This window comes from Bactrocera tryoni, chromosome 3 (assembly GCF_016617805.1).
Source record: "Bactrocera tryoni isolate S06 chromosome 3, CSIRO_BtryS06_freeze2, whole genome shotgun sequence".
NCBI lineage: Eukaryota > Metazoa > Arthropoda > Insecta > Diptera > Tephritidae > Bactrocera > Bactrocera tryoni.
The window spans coordinates 67,126,069-67,150,360 of NC_052501.1; the positions used below are offsets into that span (position 1 = coordinate 67,126,069).

A 24,292-nucleotide genomic window follows, 5' to 3' on the forward strand; every position below is an offset into this window, starting at 1 on the left:
AACTCGGCATCCAAAACTGCACTGGAGCGCGCCTGTCTACTGAAAACAGCGAAGGGCAGAGGGAAAACTCTCTGGTTGATTAAGGAACGCTCGGAAATCAGAGCGTTTTACAGACGTTCCGCAGTTTGAGTAATTTTCAACATAACCGTATGAGGAGTGAAAATGATCTTTAGTTGAATTTTTCTTCAAAAGTCTCGTGGATTTAGCTTTTGTTGTATTAGGGGTATGTTCTTCTTCTTCTTCTTAATTGGCGTAGACACCGCTTACTCGATTATAGCCGAGTTAACAACAGCGCGCCAGTCGTTTCTTCTTTTCGCTACGTGGCGCCAATTGGATATTCCAAGCGTAGCCATGTCCTTCTCCACTTGGTCCTTCCAACGGAGTGGAGGTCTTCCTCTTCCTCTGCTTCCCCCGGCGGTACTGCGTCGAATACTTTCAGAGCTGAGTGTTTTCATCCATTCGGACAACAGGACCTAGCCAGGGTAGCCGCTGTCGTCATATATCTCGTACAGCTCTTCCCTCCATAGAATGCGATATTCGCCGTGGCCAACGCGCAAAGGACCATAAATCCTTCGCAGAACTTTTCTCCCGAAAACTCGCAACGTCGACTCATCGTCCAAGCCTCTTCACCATATAGCAGGACGGGAATTATGAGTGACTTATAGAGTTTGGTTTTTGTTCGTCGAGAGAGGACTTTGCTTCTCAATTGGCTACTCAGTCCGAAGTAGCACCTGTTGGAAAGAGTTGTCCTGCATTGGATTTCCAGTCTGACATTGTTGGTGATGTTTACGCTGGTTCCAAGATAGACGAACTGTTGGGTGATCAAGACTCTTATATTCTTTAGCAACATGTTGCAAGAGTGTAAAATTAACGTTCTCATACATTTGAGATTTTTAGTGTGATTCTATTTGGTTGACGTGCTACGAAATTTGAATGCAAAGAAAATTCAATTAAGAGTTTAGAACAGACTTATTCAAGTCATAATCTTTAAATACTCTTTGTACAAATTTAAACCAAGCTCGGGCCATCCTCGACACTATAAGCACGATATTTATACAACCGGATATATTTATAACGTCGAAAATAACTTTTCACCCAATTCCATCAAGGCATAGTAGGCGAAGAAACACATAAGACAGTTGTTTAAAGGAAAAAAGGGCGAGTCTCTTGAGCCTGAATAAGCAGAATCTTATACTATAATGAGTATCTTCAATTTATTAAGATGTAAGAACACCCTGTTTGTAGGCAACACCGCAAATACGAAAAAAATTTGTCGTATAAACTAAAAACTCATAACAACGCGCTACTCCGGAAAAACGCAGTAGTCCACACACTAACATCACACACGTTCAACAGACGAAGTGGTGGTGAAATAAATCCAAGAATATTGCAATTGCTCCTTGGGGATCACATCGAAATGCGCACAACACACCGAGCACTCGAGCCGAGCGTATTCGTTTCAGTTTGTTGGTAAAAGAGTCAGCTGTGTTTGTTTACTTCACAATTCACTCACGCTCATTGCTCATTGCTCATTGCTCAATGCTCAGTGCTCATCAGGGTATCCTCCTGCATGCTTCCCCACACAACTTTGTCAGCCGCAAGGACTTTACTTCGCACTCGACTACCAACGTTTTGCGTTTGCTGCTTGGGGAATACGCGAAGATGTTCGTAAGCGTCTGGCACTGTTAGAAAAGTAATGTTTTGCAGGAAAATATTGAGTTCAGTGCGATGTAAAATATCTTTTGATGAATGTTTTGTGGTTGCAAACTCAAAAAATCAATAACTTTAAGAAGGTTTAAGAGTTTTTAAAATTTATTTTAAGAATGGCGGATTGCAAGCTCAGAATTTTTATCGATATATCTTGAGTTCAGTTTAAAAGAGCTGAAATAATGAGAGTGATTTAATAAACGAAAGTTTAACTTGGATTGTACCGTAGCTATAATACTCTTCATAAATACAAGAGAATCTTTACAAGAAGTTGATTTTGATCGTTCAATTTGTATGGCAGCTACAGCCATATATTATATAAACTTTAATTTCTTTAATCGTACAACAGCTTAACAATATGAGCAAAAAAAAGAAAAGCTCCCGAAATTGCTGAAATAATGCATTGCTCTAGAAAATTATATATGTAAAATGCTCTTTATGCTAAAGAAGGCCCATCTTGTGTCAACACAAAGATACCAAGAAAAAAGAGACGACCTAAACCGATTTTAGTGTTAACAAAACGATAGTACGGAAGAGCAAAACCGATTATTTTAAGTCTGCCAGAGCAATTATAATCAAAGTTAATAACGAATATGGTGTGGACGTGCGTGACGTGTTCCCGTAGGAAGACAACTCAACGAAGCACAGCTTTTTGGACGAATTAGCAGGAAGGAACGACTGTCGAAACGCCACATCAAAATCATCACAAAGACAATTCAGCACAATTTCGAAGGAACGTGACGATCAAGCTCGGTATTTGTCGTTCTTCGAATAACAGCTGGGCAAGCCCTTTGCATTTAGTTCGCAAATTATTTGGGTAACATGATTTCTGACCACTATCCGATATCATTCCTTTAAGATTTTTCAGCAATCCTAGCAGGTAAAATGATATTTTCAAAAATAATTAACGAACTTCGAGGTTTGGATTTTACATTTGTGTATTTAGATGATCTTGGCATCGCGTCGAAGTCGATTGATGAACACACACAACATCTTCGTATAGTATTTAACTCTTATCGAGACAACAATTTAATAATCAATGTTGCCGAATAGAAATTTGGAGTATCTCATTTCGAATTTTTAGGTTATTCAATTACGAAAGACGGTATTCATCCATTGCTTACGTGTCGAAGCATTAACAAGCATGAAACCGCCCAAGATTGCAAGAGAGCTTAAAAGTTTATTGGCAATGCTCAACTTTTGTCGCATATTTCTTCCAAACGCCATAAAGTTACAAGGCCGTCTATTCGCTATGATTCCTGAAAATAAGAAAAACGACAGCACCATCTTGGATTGGGATGAAGATACAATAAACCACTTATATTCGCATTCAGACAACAACTACATAAGGCTTCCCATCGTCAAGTTAGACAATTGGATTTTTATCGCAAATCACTACTGATATCAGACATGTTAAAGGTAAAAGAAATGTAACCCCTGATCTATTATCCAAGTACAATCACACCGCCATTATTGACTAAGAACACTCACTAAAATGAAAATCTTTTATGTTATCTCTAAGCACCAAAATTTATTTTTGAATATATCAACAGGACGAATTCGTCCATTTGTAACAGAATAAATCCCAGTAGCCGATTCGGACAATTGCATACTGACATTGTCGGTCCGTTTCCAATATCGGATGGCAATCGATATTGTTAAACTGTAATCGAACGATTAACGCGATGGCTAGATGCCATTCCTATACCCAACAAGACAGCTCCATTTGTAGCAAAGGCCTTGCTAACTAACTGGATTTCCCGTTTCGGAGTACCCATCAACATAACGTGGACGACCTATTTACCTCTTATTGGTATTAAACTGTGTTCAACATAAAAAGTATTACTCCTTTTGAATTAGTACTATTGTGAGTTGGAAGATGAATTTTTAATTCATACTTTGCGTGTCTTTCGAATCGATATTTTTTTTTGTAAGGTAGTAGTACTGTTAGTGACATCTATGCTAAATTTCACGTCAAAATATTAATTAGTATTTAAGATACGCGTCGTTTTGTGAGGCACTAAAAGTGAATTCTTCGATTTTTACTATGTCTGAATTTATTGAAGAAAGAAGTGCGATAATGCACTATCTCATACTGCATTGGTTATTCGTGATCATTTCGCCACATTTTCAACTAATATCGTGCCACAACCACCGCATTCGCTTGATTTACATTCGTGTAACTTTTGGCTATTCAGCAAATTCACATGGCCACTCAGAGGACACCGTCTTGACTCAATTGAGGATAAAAAAGTTGTATCAAAGAAGGCTCTGATGGCCATCACGACGATTTTTTTAAGTGCTATGATGACTGGAAAATCCACCTTTCACTTTGATCACAGTAGTACAGGGTCCGGCACTCGAACTTAAATAAGCCATAAATTCGGTTAGGAAAATTGTTAGGAGAATTTATTTATTTTAAAGTACAAAATATGTGAGAATAATCATAAATTCAGGACCAATTCACTTTTGCTCGATATGACCACCTTTTGCCTTAATTATGGCCTTGAGAGGGTCAAAAAACGAATCGCAAGCTGCCCGAATGTGACTTGCTCGTATTTTGGCCCACTCACGAACAATGGCTTTCTTCATCTTCTCGAGACTGGTATATTTTTTACTTCGAACCTTGCTCTCCAAAATGGCTCAGAGAGAATAATCCATTGGATTCGCATCTGGTGAATTCGAGAACCATTGTGTGGTCGCAATGAAGTTAGGAACGTTGTTTTTCAGCCATTCTTGGTTCACTCGCGCTTTGTGAGACGGTGCTAAGTCTTGTTGAAACATCCATTGTTTGCGACCGAAATGTTTGTTTGCCCATGGCTTCAAAGCAGCCTCCAGAACTCTTTCCCGATAATATGTCGCATTTACTTTGACGCCAGGCTTGGAGAGCGCTCATCTGCTGTGACAGCGGCCCAAACCATTATTTGTTTCGGGTGCTGCCTCCTGGTGGCCAACCGATGAATTAGATTCTCGTATGAACGGTCGGTCAAGTAAACCCTATCGTTTTGAGAGTTACGAATTGCTCAATTGGAAAAATTTTTTCGTCAGAAAACACAATATTCGGAATTTTACCGCTTTCGGCCAAGCGAAGCAACTGATTCACTCTCTCAAGTCTTACTTGTTGCTGCTTCGGCGTGAGATCATGGGCCTTTTGGAACTTGTAAGGCTTGACTTTGAGCTCATTTTTCAATATGCGTTGAATGCTGCGGTTGGATATTTTCAGTTCTTTAGCCATTTGATTGGCACTTCGTCGTGGATTTCGCTCAAGTCGTTTCTTCACTTTCCGAACCATCTCACGTGACGTTGCAGTCCTTTGGTGACCACCTCCATGGCGTTTTGCGATCAGTATCAGTATCATTGTAACGAGTGATAGTAAGATAAACAAAAACTTTATTCACATTAAGGTATTTGAGCAACGAACAATTGCTGACTGTGATTTTTCAGCTAAATATAAAGCAATCACACTATTACATTTGAATTCCATCGCTGATCACTTTTTTTTGCGTTCACTTTTGGCAAAACGCTTTTATACACTTGTGAACAATACTCCGAGCTGTCATTCAGCAAATTTATAAACAGCTGATTCCAGTGCGACAGCTGCGCAAACGGTCTGAAACTGGTTACACTTCGAGTGTCGGACCCTGGGAAATCATTACGGTTACCTTCAGAACTTTACATCGAACAACCCAGCAACCAGAAACAAACAGACAACTTAGTGCAGCTACACTGTGTCTTGCGAAACCGGCGTCCTATTAGTACTAACCAAAAAGTCTTCGTTCATGGTCATCTCAAGTCTAGTGATTACATCTTCATCCAGACCATCACTGTCAGCACCTTATATGGGGCCCAACAAAGTTTTGAGCCACTCACCTAAGTATTTCGAAGTTGAAATAAAGGAGAATAAAGTTAAAGTTTCCATCGACACGAGTTTTCATCACAACACCTACGACTCTCTAGGAGGAGGGTACTGTGGCAACACCGTAAATGATAATTAATTTTTAATTCTCAATACAACCATGCGTTTTGACATTTTTTATGCCTTATTCTATTGTACGTAGTTTTGATATATCAATAACTCTTGCCTTTTGCACGTCAACTGCTAAGCAGGTGGCATGTGCCTACTCCGCCCATAACCACATATAATATTATATGGTAACCGACGTAGCCTTCTGGATCGTACAAACTCCGTTGCAAACTTAGTGCACCCTGTTCAGTGCATTATTTACTTTAGTTTTGATGAAATTTTTTCTCAGAAACGATATTTTATGCCTATATATATTCATTTAAGTAGTAAATTAAGCTGTTAAACTCAATATGCTTGCCGATATTTGCTTATTGAATGGTTGCTGTAGCATATCAGCAGGCGTTAGAGCTCAACTTAATTATTAAGAAGTGAAATAATTAAATAAATATTTAAGCAGAACTGTAGTAGCAATTTCACACATATAAAGGATTTTATAACTAAATTAAAGCGTAAGCAAGTTCAATTTATGAATAATGAGTGGAAATTCCATTTCCCTTGAACGGCAACTTCACGCACAAGTGGCCACTTAATCCAGCCAATCAGCCGGAATGACGAATAATTGGCAAAACGAGAGTGCGTCGAAATGAAATTGGCAAAATTTGATATTTTCCGAAATTTATACAAGCATACACGGGGCGAATAACAATAATATGAGCAAAACAATATGGCTAAAATAATATTTAGAATAATTATGCAATAACTTACAACAGCCATATGCTGTCTGACTAAGTGGCAAGACAATAACGGTTGCAATATGAAAATGCATTCGCATTATGTTTTGCCAACCAAAAGAGAATTATGCAATGCACAAACAAAAACAACGTCGCTTTTGTGATTTGTGTCTCTATGTGCGTGTGTGTGTGTGAGAGCCTAATTGATGCGATGCAATTTATTTGAGTGTGAGAGTCTGTTTGTTGCACATAAATTAAAACGCTTTTGAATATTTAATTAATATTCAAACAAAACGCATATTAAAATGTTGAATTAGAATTACCGCATTTGTTGCGGGGAGCCACCAGTTGTCTAACAGGCACCAACAATGCATAAGCACAGCAGTATTCTAAAGGCATTGTATAATCTTTTGCATATAGTGTGCTTTTAGGCGTAAGTAAGGAAATAAATTTCTAGCACATTCATAAATAATTATACCTCACACTGAACTGCGATATACCCTTTCTCACATATATTTAGATTATATTAGATTACGCTAGCTTACTATCCAAGACATTATCCATTCAAATATGTTTTAATACCGCCGATTGTATCAGAGAAAAGTTAGGTTTCCAAAGTTGGGAAATCCAAGATAGAATCACACTTAGCGACTGGCAAGCAAGAAGCAAGCTTCAAGTTAACTTTTTCCGCTATTTAAGAGACAGTAATTAAAAAATATGCCTCATTTATGTTCAGTCACCGAAGAGGGCCAAATTTATGTCACACCCAGAGCTGACAACTCAACAGTATTCCCCACAATTGTTACAGAGTATATGTTTAACATACCGACAGATCTTTTGGCATTGTTCAACGTCAGTTTACACAGCTGTACTATTTTTGCGGGAACACCAAATTCAGACATCGCGGCATCAAGTCAGCTACTTATCGTGCTATCAAAAGATGCTTTGAAATCACCATAAAGGTGGTGTGTATCAATCTTCCTTTCACTGCCATTCAGCGGGCTGGACAAGTGTTCCTTCCATAATTCCAGAATGTTCTGGGAATCAGTAACTAGATCACTTCTAGGGGTTCTCCTCCCTCCGGCTCCGGTCTTCAAACATTCTTCTAGTCGTCGCATCTTTTCGTAGAACTTCGAGCATTACCCTGTGAGTCAGGAGTCAGTTTGGTACTCATGCATTTCGGCCTATTGCTTTTATTTCTGCAAATATGTCTCGCTTCCCTCTTCAATTCTCGGTGTCTATCCCATCTCGCACGTGTTGTGGGCGATTGTAACGTTGCGATGTAGACAGTTTGTATTCTCTTTGCTGCGACACGGCAATCCTTATCGTACCCGCTTTGCATTCTCCTAAAACCAATGTTTTCGTTAGCAACTGTACGTAAGGAGCCTGAATTGCCGTCCCTTGTACCGAGTTGTTGACGAGTGCTTTCAGAGAGCAGGAGTGCATGTCAAGTATAAAATTTTTGGGACAAAATGCCGCACACCTGTATACATCACAAGATCACCAATACACTACATCTCGGAACAAATTGGAAATTATCATAGTCGAACGTACACAACACAACTCACCACACTTCTACATCAACCCACTCAACATAAAGGATGGTCCCTGAGCATATTCTTCACATTCGATGAGAATACCGCAACATAATACATGCACCATCTGTCGTTTTTCGGAATTTTATACTCGCCACCCGCTTATCGACATTTATTTATATTAACATTAAAATTTATAATTTCGTCAAATTGTCAAAATACAAATAAAATTCTTTTTTATACTCTCGCAACAATGTTGCTAAGGAGAGTATTATAGTTTTGTTCACATAACGGTTGTTTGTAAGTCATGAAATGTACGAAATATGGGTGAAATCGGTTCACAACCACGCCTTCTTCCAATATAACGCTATTTTGAATTCCATCTGATGCCTTTTCTGTATAATACGAGTATATACATTAGGAAGCAATGATGATAGGAATAAAACTTTACAAAAATAAAAAAATATGTAAATGACGTGTAATGAAATTTCGATTATCACTTTATCATGCGAGAGTATAAAATGTTCGGTGACACCCGAACTTAGCCCTTCCTTACTTTTTTTTATTTAAGAGCGTGTGCTCTACAGAAATTTTGTATTCAATTAAACAAAAACAGATACATATGCCAAATTTTGTAAAGATATCTCAAAAATTTAAAAAAGTTTTTCATATAAGCACTTGACTCCGATCGAGCAGTTTGTATGGCAGCTTTAGGCCGACATCTGATTCGATCTAAAGAACTTCTTTGTATCTTGCCAAATATGTTGTGAAATAAAAAAAATTTCCACACAAGCACTTGATTCAGTTGGTTCCGACAAAAGAACCCATAAAATTCCGTAGCAATATCTCAAAAACTGAGGGACTAGTTTTCATTTATACAATCAGACGGTCAGGCAAACATGGCTAAATCGACTCAGCTTGTCATGCTGATCATTTCTATATAGAGTTTATATCCGAGATTTTCTTCTAGGCGCTACAAACTTCGTGACAAACATGATATACACTGCTTAGGGTATAACAAAGCGATTGACTAGCAAAACACCCAAATGCCTCAAGGAATATGGCAAAACAAATTCTACAACGAAGGGAGTTCGTATATTTATACGAACCAAATTACACTCCATTCATACAACACCATCAAGTTGCACATAACTATGCGCAGTTAACCATTTAGGAATTAAATTTTGAATAGAAATAACGGGTTCTCCAATAAGGATGTTATCTTTATTATCAAAATAATCATTCTTCAATTGCAACTTTTTGTATATTATTGCCATTTTATGGTCGTAATATTCGTTCGCCTGTGCTCGCTCTTCGTTGAATTGTTGAAAATTTGAAGCATGCGTTTTCTTTATAGAATGTTCATGTGCCAATTAGACAAAGAACCGCTCGAGGTAATGAAAATATTGCTGCCGTACAGGCAACTGTTGCTATAGACCACAATTTGTTGATTCCAAAACGTTCGCAAGAAGACTGTTTCAAACCACAACCTGGCAGATTTTGAGAAAGAATTTGGGCATCCATATAAAATTGTTCTCACACAAGAACTGAAGCTATTGAACCACCGTAAACGTTAGGGATTTCCCGATTTTGTCCTGGAACAACCTGAAAAAGATAACGATTTTTTTAAGAAAATCATCATCTCCGATGAGGCTAACTTTCATCTGAGTGGTGCCGTAAATAAACAAAATTGTCGCTTCTGGTGCGAAGAAAGTCCGCAAATTATTTATGAGCAACCATTACATTTACCTAAATTGAAAGTTTGGTGTGATATTCGGTCTGGTGGAGTCATCAGTCCGCACTTCTTTCGAAATAAAGCTGATGACACCGTTTCTGTTTACGGAGAGCCATATAGATCGTTGGTAACCAAGTTTATTTTGCAAGTTTGTGGTGTAACACTATTAGACTACATCTAGTGGAGTTACTTGAAGTCTTCGGTTTTTCGCGATAAACCTAACTCTCTTCCATCTTTTGAAGTCAATATTGAACTTGCTATTCATGACTTACGGCTTGATTTCGTCGAAAAAGTACCGGAATATTGGGTAAAACGAATTTGCCTCCACTGCTGTTTGAATGATGTTATAAGAAATCATAACACTCTTATTGAAACAGCCTGTATATATCGATATCGATATGCATAGATATGTGAATTTGTTGCTTGTTACTGTCGAACAACAGATAAACAGTGACTAGACAAACAATAATATGGCTTTGTTTTGTAGACCTTGCCGCCAGAGTGGAGGCTCCACAACTCGTTGCATCCAAAATATCAAACTTTCAAACTCCTATTGCCGAACCGGCTAGTTTCTGGTAATAATTTATATAGCAACAAAACCAACAAGTAAAATCGGTAATAGAAATTTTGAATTCGATTATGCCATTGACTATAATAAAATGAAATGCATTCATGGCCATGTGGTCTACGCATAACGGTATGCATGCTCACATATGCAGAGACAAAACGTCTGTACACATAAATATATTTGTATATTTTGCATGAATACGTGATGCAGATTCCAGAATTCCATTCTGTTCGAAAAGCATCGAAAATTTATCACATCATACAGGGTGTGCCTAAAGAATTAGCGATTATAACCGAGTTTACCGAAGGATGTAGAAGTTGACGCCAGTGTGGAAAGTTTTCTGAGTGCCAATCACTATAGCTCCAGCAGCTCCCGACTTTAGCTTTTAGCCCAAGTATCCTCTGGGTAGCCAAAGATGATCCGGTTGAAGGCGAGCTAAAGTAAGAAGGTAAAACATGTAAAAAACCATGTCACTGAAAAGAAGAAAACAGCCTCAGATGAGAGACCCCCCCCAATCCGCCAATCATACACAATAAAAACCAGCTGAATTACAACTTTTTATGAGATCAATTCAACTGGACTTTAAACCTTCAACCCAGCTAATGAAACAGAACCAGTGTTCCTCATACAAGGCTCATAAACTCTATCATTGAACCAAATTGATTCAGTATCAAAAAACAACAATATAAGATATTAATGATAGCAGATTCACAAATAAAGACAAGTTTCTGTAGATCTCTTTAGCCAACTATTAGACCATGTTCGTTTCGATTACAGATATCCGGCCATCTGAAGAATATTATCTTCTTCACGACCGACTGGAAGTTCTAGCAAACAAAATTATTATGATAAGTTCCACCTGAATTTACACTCAGTCTCAAATATCCTCTTCTGTCAATCGATATTTGGCACCCTGTTAACTGAATTTGCGTTCCCCACTCTGTACTTAATTGCGTTATAAGCCTTATTGTGTGCTCGAGTCGCATTGTAAAAATACAAATTAAATTTTGCAATCAATATTTTTTATTCTCGTTTAGCTGCCGGCCGTTGCGGCATTTGTATTGAAACAAATGCATTCATGGTCAATGAAATTGATTTCTTGTTGTTTACATTTCATTATTTGCACGTTATTTTTTGCACCGTTTTGCTTGTTATGACTGGAGCCCTAACAGGAACCATTGGCTTACTCAACTTTTGGCAAAGGGTGGCGATCAAATCCAATTAATATTTCGGTTTAACGGCAACATGAACTTTTGTAGACTTTTGTAGGTAGGTAAACTAAACCGATGTTAAACGAAACCTTGTGTAATCGCATAATCAAGTAGTCCTTTTCTAAGTAAAGACTTGGAGAACTAAGATTGTTGTCGGTACCAAGTTTGTTCTAAAGGGCGTTAAAAGATGTTTATGTCGAAGCTGGGTACCCCCTAAAGACACTTTCTTCGGAAAAATGTACAACCCAAATCAAAAACGCCAGCATTTGGCGAGCAGCCAGTGAGAGCTCCAGAAAACCAGTAAGATGTAGTAAAACTTAATTAGAAGTGTTGAAAGCCAGATAGCAGAGGCGAAAGTCAGACAGAAAGAGAACAGGTCCAACGAGAAATGGAAAACTCAGCTTGATCATATGAGAAATAGTAGGAACCAGTGAGCACCGGATAAAATTTGTGAAAACAAGTGAGAACTGGTAAGGATAACGAAGGAATAGAAGAGTCAGTGAAAAAACACAAAGTCAAAAAGTATAATGAAGTGACGAGAATCAGAGAAAGTCGATGAAAGATGTAGAGAATGGCTAAGAACCATGGGCCTGCCATGAGAAGTCAAGAGAATAAAGAGATCAGCGTTAGGACCCAGTCACTGAGAAACTGAAAGAACCGCCAAGAGGTAGATGAATCCGATTAGATCTTGTGTTAATTGGAAGAACTAAGCAGAACCAGGCAGAACTGCAAAGTTAGTGAGAGCAATTTGAGAAAGGTTTGAAAAGTCATTCAGAATACAAATAAGAACAGAAGAAGGCCGGGTGAGGACAGTGAAGAGGCAGTAAAAGAATATGTGAGCAACGGAAAACCAGGAAGAGCATGTGAGAAGTTCGTTAGCCGGTTAGAAGGAGGCAAAGAAAAGTGAGAACTGTTAAAAGCCAACGAGATATGCTGAGAACAGAGAAAATTCACTGAGAGACGATGGCATCTATGTCAATGATCGCGAAAAACGCGGAACCGGGTAAGGACCTAAAGAGGCAGTAAAAAATATGAGAGCAGCCAAGAATCATGAAGAGCCTGTGATAAGTTGGTTAGCCGGTTAGAAGAAGGAAAGGAAAGTGAGACTTAACAATTCTCACTAATCTAATCTAATGAAAGCGGCGGTTAGAACTGAGCACAGTCACTGAGAGACGAGGGTAACTAGGTCAGTGATCGTTGAAAATGTGTGAGATGCGGCGAGAACAAGAGCAACTTAAAACTCTTGAGATCCTTGAATATTCCGTAAACAACGGTGGGAATAATAAGATCTGGTGAAATACGGTGAAAACTAAAGTCAACCATGAGTATTGGACAGAGCCAGTTAAAACTGAACAACGATCAATGAAACCCGCTGAGAACCGCGGATAACAAATTTAGAAGCAATGAGAATTTGACCAATGGGTGCCGATAAGACGCAATGAGAATCAAGAAAAAGAGAGGAGAGCCGAAAAAGGCCCGATTTGATGACTTTATTCATCTTCTGCTTCTTTACTGGCGTAGACGCCGTTATAGCCGAGTGGAGGTCTTGCTCTTCTTCTGCTTTCCCCGGCGGGTACGAATACTTTCAGAGCTGGGGTGTTTTCGTCCATCCGGACGACATTACCTAGCCTGCCTTTATTCATCGTTAAAAGAAAATGTTGTGAATATTTTTCTCAAGAAAATGTGTAGTCAATTAATTAATTTTATGTTAAAATCTATTTCTTGTATATTAGTCGGCAAATCGTGTTTCCCATATTAACGAGTTTTATTGCTTTAAAAGCTACAAAAAAGAACGAAAAAGCATTGTCTTTTTTCAATGTCATTTCGCATATATTTTAGTGCTCAGTTGAGCATGTACATACATACACACATATATGTATATATATATATATATGTATATATGTATATTACATAGCAACAATTTGGCTAACTGTGCGCGCATGCTTTTAGCTCAAACACCTCGCTTCCCACCGCTGCCTCCCCGCTTTAGCCTAACAGTCAATTAAATCGTGATGATTTAGTAGCGCGTCTACGTCACTGTTGTTGCCCCGATGTGGCATAACATGCACGACACAACGAAAAACCATAAAATAACGTCAACAATTTCAACAACAGCAACAACAATGCTGGCAGTCGTTACTCAAACACAGAAAATCAAAAACAAAACCAGCCGAACAACCGAAATTGAGAGCAAATTGTTATTTCTGCTGCCACTTATATTATGCATTGGCGCTGTTGTTATTGTTGTTGCTGTTATTGTTGCAAGCGCACATTTTGCCTCTGAAATTGCTGTGCGAGTACGCCGAGTTAAGCTTTGATGCGCGCCTGCCACGCACCACTGATTTTCAAGTTTAACGACAACAACCCAAAAGCCTGTAATCAACAGCTGCAACAACAAAAACAACAACAACAGCAAGAATGAACAAATTATTACCAACAATGCTGGAGATAAACGTCAGTTGACGATAGAACAAAGCAAGCATTTGACTGCGTTTGATCGTGCGCCAGCTGACGTAGCAACAGATGCAACAACAACAGCCACAAAAAACTCTAGTAACAACAAAAACAATGCGCAGCAATGCGAAAAATGGGTGATGGCAATGACAGCTGGTCGATTTGGTGATGTTTGCTTTGTCAGTTGTCAGTGAGTCGAGCGCAAAGGCGGAGAAAAACAGTAAATATAATGGCAAGCAAACGAGCGAAATTGTAGCATGGAGTTGTAGTTGTATTTTACAATCGCCCGCAATTTTTCAAATATTTTAATTAATAACAGTAAATATTAGTAAAATACACCGGAAAAGGGGATTCAGGAAGGTGGGAGTCCGTTTTCGGTAAAAATAGTGATCCATTTTCGGGGTTTCTACTCAGATTCTTAATATCATTTTCGGTTTCAGCAACCCAAAATCAGCAAGAAACATCCCCTAATATCACAGCCGCAAAATTAACTACTGTTATTCATACTTTATTTCAGATGGATTTAATTTGAGGGTGATCCAAGCAGAGGTACTTTTATCAATAGTCTTTTTTTGGTAGATCATTCGTCAATCGTGTCAAGCTGTCATCTTATTTTTGTGCAGTATGATTTGTCATTTCATTACGAAGAGACTTATGCGACAATTCACGTTCTGTGAAGAAGGTGTTTCGTGCTCTTCGCACAACTTATGGTCAACAAAATCGGTCAATTGATAGTTCTTTTCACAACATCTTGAGACACAGTATTCAATATTGGATAACGAGCAACCGAATAGAACACGTCCAACACACAGTGAAGAAAATATAGCAGCCGTAGCTGAGAGTGTACACGAAGACCGTGGAGAGTCGATACGGCATCGTTCGCAGCAACTCCCAACTGACGTATGGAACGACATGGCGCATTTTACATTGAGATCTTACATTGAAAGCATACAAAATACAGCTTTTGGAAGAAATGAAGTCTTCGATCTTCCCAAGTGACATTATTTCGTTCTATGGGCTCTTGAATTTTTCCAAGAAGATCCAGCCAAACTTTGTTCTGTAATGAAGCGGCCCATTTCAGGCTCAATGGATATGTAAACAAATTGGCACATTTGGAGTGGAGAGTAACCTGAAGACATTCAAGAGCTGCCATTTCATGTTTAAGACAGTTTGGTGTGGTTTTTGAGCCGGTGGAATCATCGGTCCATATCTCTTCAAAAATGATGACGGTGAGAACGTAACCGTCAGTGCCGATCGTTATCGCGTCATGATAACCGACTATTTGATGCCTGAAATTTAAGCTCGTGATCTCGCCGTCATTTGGTTTTAACAAGACGGCGCCACTTTCCACATATCGAATAAATTAATAAATTTATTGCGAAAACACTTCGGTGAACAGATAAGTTTCCGTTTCGGACCACTTGATTGGTCACTAAGATCGTATGATATCACACCGTTCTACTTTTTCCTGTGAGTGTATGTAAAACTATAATCTGTGTGAACAATCCCGCTTCGATTCATGTCATGGAGAAACATGGAGAAACAAAACATTACACGTGTCATTCGCCAGTTACCAGTCAAAATGCTCGAACAAGTCATCGAAAATTGGACGCAATCGGTGGATCATCTGAGACGTAGCCGTATCCTTAATCTTTAAAAATATAAATGCCAAAGAATTTTCATTCGAATGATAATTAATATTCCCCATTAAATTTGAAGTTTCTATGTTTTTTCTTATAAAAAATTTGGGAACTTTGGAATGAATCACCCTTTAGTATCTTTGTGTGGCCCTAAAAGTATGCCACACTTCGAACTGAGTTTTCTTATTTTATTTAGAACATAAAACGTGTTGCCTACATTTTGGGGTGATTCAAAAATATACTATTTCCAAAAAAAACGGTATTTAATATATCAAATGTAAAATTTTATTATTTTATGAAATGAAAAAAATAAAAATTTTTGGTGCCTCTGATTTCACTAATGAAATATGAAAAAACTGAATTTTGCGTAGGTAAACTGCCACTTCGAAAAACTCTTTCATGATAAAATTTCAAATTTTTTAGTGGCAGCTAGCCACCAACGCTTAGCCTATATTGGAGCACCTATATCGCCAAATCTGCTGAGATTTTCAGGCATTACTACTTTTGATTATTTTCAGTCAAAAAAGTATTAATTATGATAACAAAAAGACGTTAATTTTCCTACTTTTTAAAATAAAATTATTCTTTATTATATTTGGCTTTACATGTTCTATCAGTTATATGTTATTTGGCACTATTGTGAAGGCGATGGACTTCCACGAGCGAGCATTTTCTTCAAATATTGTATGTATACTTAGAAAAAAACTTAAGGCCTGGCCAGTCGACAGCCATCCACGCGAGCATAAGTGTCGGTATACAAAAGATTGCAGACCGCGGCATTGTTGTCGAAGCTCATTTCAGCCACTTTAAACTCTGGATTAACGGAGATTTTCAGAATGTAACTGCCAGTGTCCAACTCAGAAATATCTACCCATTGGCAGTCCAGGTTGTAGAGATAAATGTCGGAGCAATTAACGGAAATGCCTGGAAGTAGTAAAGATTTTAGAGAGTTTATGCGGTTTTATGCATTAAACAACAAGTAATAAGGACCTTGGTCGCCAAAATTTGCGCAGTTGTATTTTTTGGGTACACCCGATAGGCACTGATTGTCTTCCAAACAGAATGAGGCCTTATGACCCTGAGCCACTTTGCTGCCCAATAGATCGTAGACGTCGAATGTGGCAAAGACCTCCATGCTGTGATAATGCCTAGGAATAGAAAGAATAGGTAATCAACACTTGAACAGTCCACTTCAATGCTTTGTCTTACATATGACACATGTGCCACTCCCAGAGATGCTTCTCCTTAAACGGCCTGAAATCCGTGTTGCCCGCATTCAGCGTACTAGCCGTGAACTTAAGCAGCCGCCGCGTTACATAGCGCCAATTCGGATCGTCGCGCTGGATGTCATAGGCTTCATTCGCCACGCAATTCTCTTCCATCGCGCACTGCATCAGCGCCATCGGACGATCTTCCAGGTGCGCGGTACGTTCAAGCTCAAAAAAATCCACTACTAAATCGGGCGCAAGGTGATCACACACGACCACCGCTACATGATTACGTTCGCCATGACATTCTGCTGGCGGTCGTAAGTGATCGTGATGGAGACACTGAGCCAAAGTGGTCTCATTGCCGTAACACTCGGTGCCACTCAATACGGCTGGTGCCATATCCAAACCACCAAAGTAGTCTGTCTGCAATGCATCACGTGCAAAACCCAACGACAATTGGCGGCACACCACATTCGCTTCCAGCAGCGACCAACCATCCGAACATATGGTACCCCAACGACCACTATCGATACGCACCTCAACACGTCCTTCGTTGGCACGTCGCCCACCACGTAGTCGCAAGTCGATGCGATATGCATGCGGTAAGGTAAATTTCTGTAGTAATGGTGGTAAAGGCGCCTCCGTGGTACGTTCGGTGTCTGGGCTCTCACATATCACACCGGCCGCTTCATTGGCCTCGCAATCATTCGTACCCCATCCTTCGAAATGACAATCGGTGAGTTCATGTTCATTGCCCTCGCAATACATATTATCCATCCAGAAGCGGCGTCGCGCTAAGCCAAAGTAGCCATCGTGTGTTACACGTTTCAAGCCAGGATATCCTAATTGTCGGCAGACCACGCGACCCTCCAACGCATCCCACTCGTCATCACAGATGGCGCCCCATTTGCTGTTGTGTAGCACTTCGATGTTGCCTGGAGAAAAAATTGTGGTGCAATAAAACTTTGAGCACTCATAAATTGGAAGAATAAATTCCATTTTAGTCAAATATGTACACAAACTTCCGTGCACCAAGTACAGTGTCTGGTGTTCGGAAAAAGTACTGTTTGCTTGTTTTTGGCATAAAATATCCCTATTACGTAATCAGAGAGAGCCGGAGTGCAGACCATCCCTATTGCGTAACCAGAGAGCTCTTTCTGACAAATGACCATCCACTCACATAGCAGAGTGGCGAAATCAACCTCGAACTCATTAACAGCGCATTCAGTGCTTATCCAAGGGTGTCTAACCTCGCTATCCATAGCATCGACTGTCTTTGTAATAGGACTGATATAGGTGCCAGGCCACAGCGGAATCGCAGGAATTGTAAAGCTGATGACCTTGCAAGGAAAGGCACCCTAGTACTGCTATTTATCGGTAGAATGAGAGCGGATCGGTGCTTCCGTGTCTTCTTCTACTACTAAATAGCTGGGTTTCACGAAAGCTTGATCAGCGCTGGGCCGCAAAAACCCTTTGGCCCAAGATCGAAGGCAAGGAAACTAGTGATCTCTTTGCTCTCAGTAGGGTTAGCCATTGTCCTATTGGCGCTCACGCAGGAAGGCTTGAAGAAAATTAGGTGGAAGCACTTCCATCTTGACTATCCCGCGTTTGAGAGGTCCTCTGATGACAATAATTTTAGATTTTAGAACAAACTCTTATGGAGTTATAATTATCTTATATTTCGCTTCCCTTTCACTTTCATTCTACTTGACCCCTCCTCGAAGCAAAACTCCCAATACACTGCTGAACAAGAAAAATTATATGAATTGTTGACTATACTATAGGTTGTGAAGATCCTGAAGACATCGCCCTTCAGAATAATATAAAAATATTGAATATGAGGTCGAATAAAATAATTGTTGGAGCATTCCGATCATTTTAAAAGTAGCTGGAGTTAATCAAAATTTAGTCTGCTTCCGAGATCATATTATATATAATCAATCTGGCTGAACGTTTCCTTATTTGTTTTCAAAGCAGGCTTTCCTCAGTTAATGCTTTCGGCCACACCTTTCAGGAAGATCAGAAGTATACAAAATTCTTATTGGCACTCGATGGAAGATACCGCAGGAACGTGTTGGGGATACTAACTGGTCACTGTCTGGTGGGGACACACGCACGCAGGATGAAGCTGATACATCGAGAAGACTGATACACCGGAGGAGGTATCAATAGTAAGGCCGCAGAGTCTGTCAAAATTCGTGTCAAGCGAAGACATCTTTAAGGATGACTACTCTTCAAGGACCTATCAACTGAACTTCATCTGGAATGGCTAAGAACTAACCTAACCTAAATGTTTAGTTGATCTTATTGCTCTAACTTGGTTACTGTCGAAAGCTTAAGCGAGCTCAGATATACTTTGATATCTCTGAAATCGCAGTCAACTAAGTCGAATTAGAAGTAGCAAGTCAAAGTTCATCTTCATTCACTTTTCATGCTCTTACCTTCATATTCAGTTTCGCCGCCCACCAACCGTATGGCGCCCTCCTCTTTATTCAGTGTCTTAATATATTTCTGTACTAGACGTTGACGCTCCTGACGCGCCTCCTCGAGCGTGCGCTGCACGGCGCCCGTTACAAATAATCCTTTGAAGGCGAGTACAGCGAAAATAAGAAGCTGCAACCGACGTTGAGAGACTATATGAAGTAGTAAGGACATTTCACACGAGAATTATTATAAGATATCAGTAAACCCAATAGTACTAAAGCTAAAGCGAGGAACTGTAACGAGACGCGCGCGTACGAATGTTAGAAACACGCTGATGCGTCGAAAAAAGAACTTTAGCTTTGAGCGGCAAACAAACCGCGACTATTTGCCAAACGCCACTAAGCGCCGAACAAAAGTTTAATTATGCTCGAGACAAAAAATCTATAGCTAGCTTAGAGCGCACAACAACAGCAAACGAACGAGATGTAGTACACAGAACGCAACGACAACAACAAATGTTCGAAGTCATCAAATGATAAAAAAACCGAATTTCGAAAATTCCATGCGAAAGAGACAACCGCGAGGGGCGAATTATAATGAGAAAATTATATGATATATTTATTTATTTATTATTATGCGCTAAACATATTTTTTAATGGCCAAAAGTGAACTGCAAATGCGGAACTGGACAACGCTCGCGCAAGTGCGGTGAAGATTACACAATGGCACATTTTGAAATATTTCCCAGCCGCCAAAATGAAAAAAAGAATACACACAAGCATATACGCATATGTAAAATCCACATGGCGGTGTCCGTTCAGCCAACGTTGACGTCATTGTGTCACCAAAGTGAACGAAATGTCAAGCAACATTGCGATCAGCAGCTTCAGGAAGCGGCAGCAGCGGCGCGCAGCGTAGAGGAGAGCGCAAATCGAACGCGCAGAGGCATGTTGAGAAACAATTAAGTTGCCGAACGCGCAATGAGCGTACAAAGCTTTTCATTTCATTGCAAATCTGATGAAAATGCGGCACGACAACTGGACAAACATTGTGCGGGAAAATAGCAAGTGCAAGCAAGTGAAAATAAAAAATGCTCAAAATGCTGCAAAAGCAACAGGCTTTGTTAAATCGAAATCAAAATCAAAGCCATCAAAGCTACAACATATAATGAGCCATAAATGTAGTTACCTCAAGTGCGAGCGAAATTGCTATGCGCACGCGATCACGTCTGGCGATCGCTTGGCTGCATTGAACCAATCTCAATGCAATCGCTTGCGACCCCCCAGAACGCTGCGACACTGTGTGACAGCGCGCAATTTCATTCGATTGGCAACAACAACAAGCGTTATTATTAACAATTGTCAATTGCCACACGCCATGCTGCTGCTGTTATGACTGTCATGATCACTGCTGATCATCGATTACATTTTCAAATTGTTATGCGCGCACAAAGCAAATCGTATGATCAACACGTTGTGTCAACATAAATATTGCAACCCCTCTCTGCCCGCCTTCACATATGGTTTGCAAACCACAGCACAGCGCTTTTGAAATTGAGCTGAGTGTGTGTCATTTGCCACCAGCAACATAACAGTTATGCAAACGATATTCTCATGTACTTAGTTCAATTATGTTATATGGTATACCCCATAGGCATTGCCGTGAGATGGTAATTTATAGTTTATACGTTTCACGCTCGGGTTTCTCTACATCATATATCGCTTGTTAGCGGGACCTTTTGAAAACTGATGTTCAATGACAGTGATAACTTTAAACCTTAACATCTTTTCGTAGACTTTAATGAACTGTATCCAGTCATGCTCCACTAAAGTCGCCAAAAGATTGACCGGTATAAATGTAGGTGGATAGCTATTCAGAATTGTTCTTGAATTATCGTTGCAAATGAGTTCAGTATATTAATTAAAAATATCAAGAAAGTCTTTGCCGATATTTCGTTATTATATTCTATAAAACATTGGTCTACGGTTTACAGTATATAGAAGCAACAAAGATATATTATAAGATCGATTTTCGATATACATATTGTTTACTTATATTCCTTAATTTCATTTTACATTACAAAAATCAGAAAACATATTATAATGTAGTATATTATAATATCAAGTTCATTTTGAAAAATGAGGATACATTGAACTAAGCAGACAGAAAAATGTCGATAGCTCAACTAAACGCCTTTAATGATCTTTCTTCTACTCGTATAACATTTCAGTTGACAATGCCTTTTTAAAGATCAATAGTAACCAGACAAAATGGCACCTTTCCTTACCATTCTTTCAACACTTATAGTAGATCTTTCTCTCTCTGTTTTTCCTTTAACTTTCTAAATTATCCGAAAATTTATTCAGGATATAGTCTACCTTCATACTCAATTTTACTACAAAGACTATTAAGTATTTGTCAGTATATCTTAGTTGGCGCAACTTTTGTATAATTTGATGCTTTAAGGTTACCTACAAAATTTTCGAAAACCTATAAAAAACCTCTCCAAGTATCAATTTCTGGAAAGTTTCAATTTCTGGAACAGTCATCATAAAACAATCTGTATCTCTCTTGATCAAATGGTCTACCTCTCGAAAGCAAGCTTCGAAAATTTTCTACAAATGAACACATTTCTACGTTTAACGCTTTGACAAATTGACAAATCATTCCTGAATTGACCACGTATTAAATCCCTGAGTTCATTTGAAAACACAAAAAAAAATCTTGGAGTAGACTTTTCAACATCCCTTTTACTTCCAGTGATGGATTGTAATGATCTCTGCGAATTAAGCGGCATCATTATTTCTGGGGACATGCGAACTACTTTTGAAAGAAAGATCATCTGACAAATTGCGCATTAGATATCTCCACGTCTGATTTTTTTAAACCTTGAACCAAACGCATATTTTTTGGCATAAATATTACCGATGAAGATTCTGAGAGTGGGTTTATATGCAGAACCTTAGTCATAAATTTCATTACGGCGATATAAAATTTCCAGTTCGGAGCACACTCTTGTAGAACCCCCAGAGGTGATCTATTGATGCCAAGGGCATACTGAAATTATATAGAGAACACTTTTTCAGACTGTTGAATACAGTAAAAGCATAACACCAGAAGTAATTGAACCCGATTACCCAATCGATTACGTTGAGCACACGTTCCATTTCCCTACCATATAGAAGTTCGAATAGCAACTACCCGCCTGAAGAACAACAAAGCGGCGGTGGCCGATGGATTGCCAGCCGAGCTATTCAAACACGTCGGCGAAGAACTGATAAAGAGCATGCATCAGCGTCTTTGTAAAATATGGTTGGACGAAAGCATGCCCAACGATTGGAATTTAAGTGTGCTCTGCCCAAACTACAAAAAGGGAGACTCCACAATCGGCGCCAACTACCGTGGGATAAGCCTCTTTAACATCGCGTATAAGGTGCTATCGAGCATCTTGAGTGATTAAAGCCCACCATCAACAAACTGATTAGATCTTATTAATGTGGCTTTAGAGTGACCAGATAATCACCATGCGCCAAATCTTGGAAAAGACACGTGAAAAGAGAATCGACACGCGCCACCTCTTCGTCGATTTTAAAGCTGCTGTTGACAGCACGAAAAAGATGCCGCCGTGTCTTAATTTGGTATCTACTCAAACTAATACGGCTGTGTAAACTGGCGGTGAGCTATTCCAACATCTGATGAGTCGACGTTACGAGTTATTGAGAGAAAGCTTCTGCGGAAGATTTATAGTCCTTTGCGCATTGGCAACGGCGAATAATGAGCTGTAAGATGTACAGGAAGATATTGACGTAGTAGAGACAGCAGTTACGCTAGCTAGGTCGTGCCTTCTAAATGGATGACCTCACTCTACTATCAAGAACACTTAATATTTCCATTGTAACAACGGTTCAAAGTCCTTCTTGAGGGATCAGAAATGTCAGTCTAGCGGTATGGACTTCAGTTGGCTTTGTTTAAGATTAAATTATTATGTTCATCTTACACAAAATGAAAAAGAATTGGTCGAAGCAACTGATTTAACTCTATACGAAGTTTCTTCCATACATATACATATATATTTTTGAAGCCTCTTTGAAGACAGCAAAGTCTCTCAAACCTTTTAAATATTATATGTTTGTTATACAATATCTCTAAAAGGTATTCTTATAACGAGTTTACCTAACAAGTCGCTAAATACTTAAATTTATGTTATCATTGTTCGAGAAGGGCATAAAAATAGTTTATGACAACTTTGCTTCCATCCTATTCAAGCCATGTGAGCTAGATATGTAACACACCACAGATGTTGTCGATTGAAAGATTTGAACTTGACACTCAAATGTTCCAATTGTCATGAGACCCTTAATTGCGGCAGTTATAAATAAGAAGAGTATAAAATAGCCAAAAAAATTATAAAAAAAAACGTAAAAATCAATGGAGGGCGTTATGCTTTGGCATAAACATAGTGATTAAAATAAGCGAAAAAACAGTAAAAACAAAAACAAATCCAATAGCAATAAAGTAAAAGCCAACGCTATTGCTAAATCTGTTGACGATCAATTCAATGATGGCAATTGTGGCAAGTTGGGCGTGTTGCGACATGAGCATATGCGATGTATACAATATATGTATATATGTATATACATATTTATACATAGATATATGTATGTATGTATGTAAATCTATATATTTACGTCTATCCACAAATGCTAGCAATTCACTAGCGTTGCCAAGTCATCTTGTTGTTTTCTCCTCTCTCTCTTTCTTTTATTTTTACTAAAAAGATTCAGTTTTATATTTTTTTAACAGATAAAAATATATAACATATACTCTCAGTGCTTGTTAGTGTACGGCTTGATTGTCATCGCCATTTAGTCACCATGTCGCATAGAATTCACCCGCCGCCGCTCTTGGCTATCGATACTTGTCTTTCGACGATGTCAATTTGCGGTATTGCGGGTCTTTTAAATTCGTTTCCATTTCCAATGTTTGCATTCATTTGATATTTTGTCTCAAGTTTGTTTGCGGAGCTAAGTAATTAAGATTGGAAATTACGCAAGTGCGACAGTGTATAGCGCCACACTTAGACGAAATTGCAGGTACGGATGTTTATATGAT

The 24,292-nt window shown here is 39.0% G+C and overlaps 1 protein-coding gene across 1 annotated transcript; it reads right to left on the reverse strand.

Annotated features, from left to right (window-relative positions):
• Positions 1-16,107: 16,107 nt before the first annotated feature.
• Positions 16,108-19,600, reverse strand: LOC120772660 (lysyl oxidase homolog 2B). Its single transcript, XM_040101392.1, has 4 exons — positions 19,198-19,600; positions 16,755-17,691; positions 16,536-16,693; positions 16,108-16,469 (listed from the first exon to the last, which is right to left on the reverse strand). The coding sequence occupies exons 1-4, from the start codon at positions 19,409-19,411 to the stop codon at positions 16,252-16,254; spliced, it is 1,527 nt and encodes a 508-aa protein (XP_039957326.1). The 5' UTR covers positions 19,412-19,600; the 3' UTR covers positions 16,108-16,251.
• Positions 19,601-24,292: the final 4,692 nt, after the last annotated feature.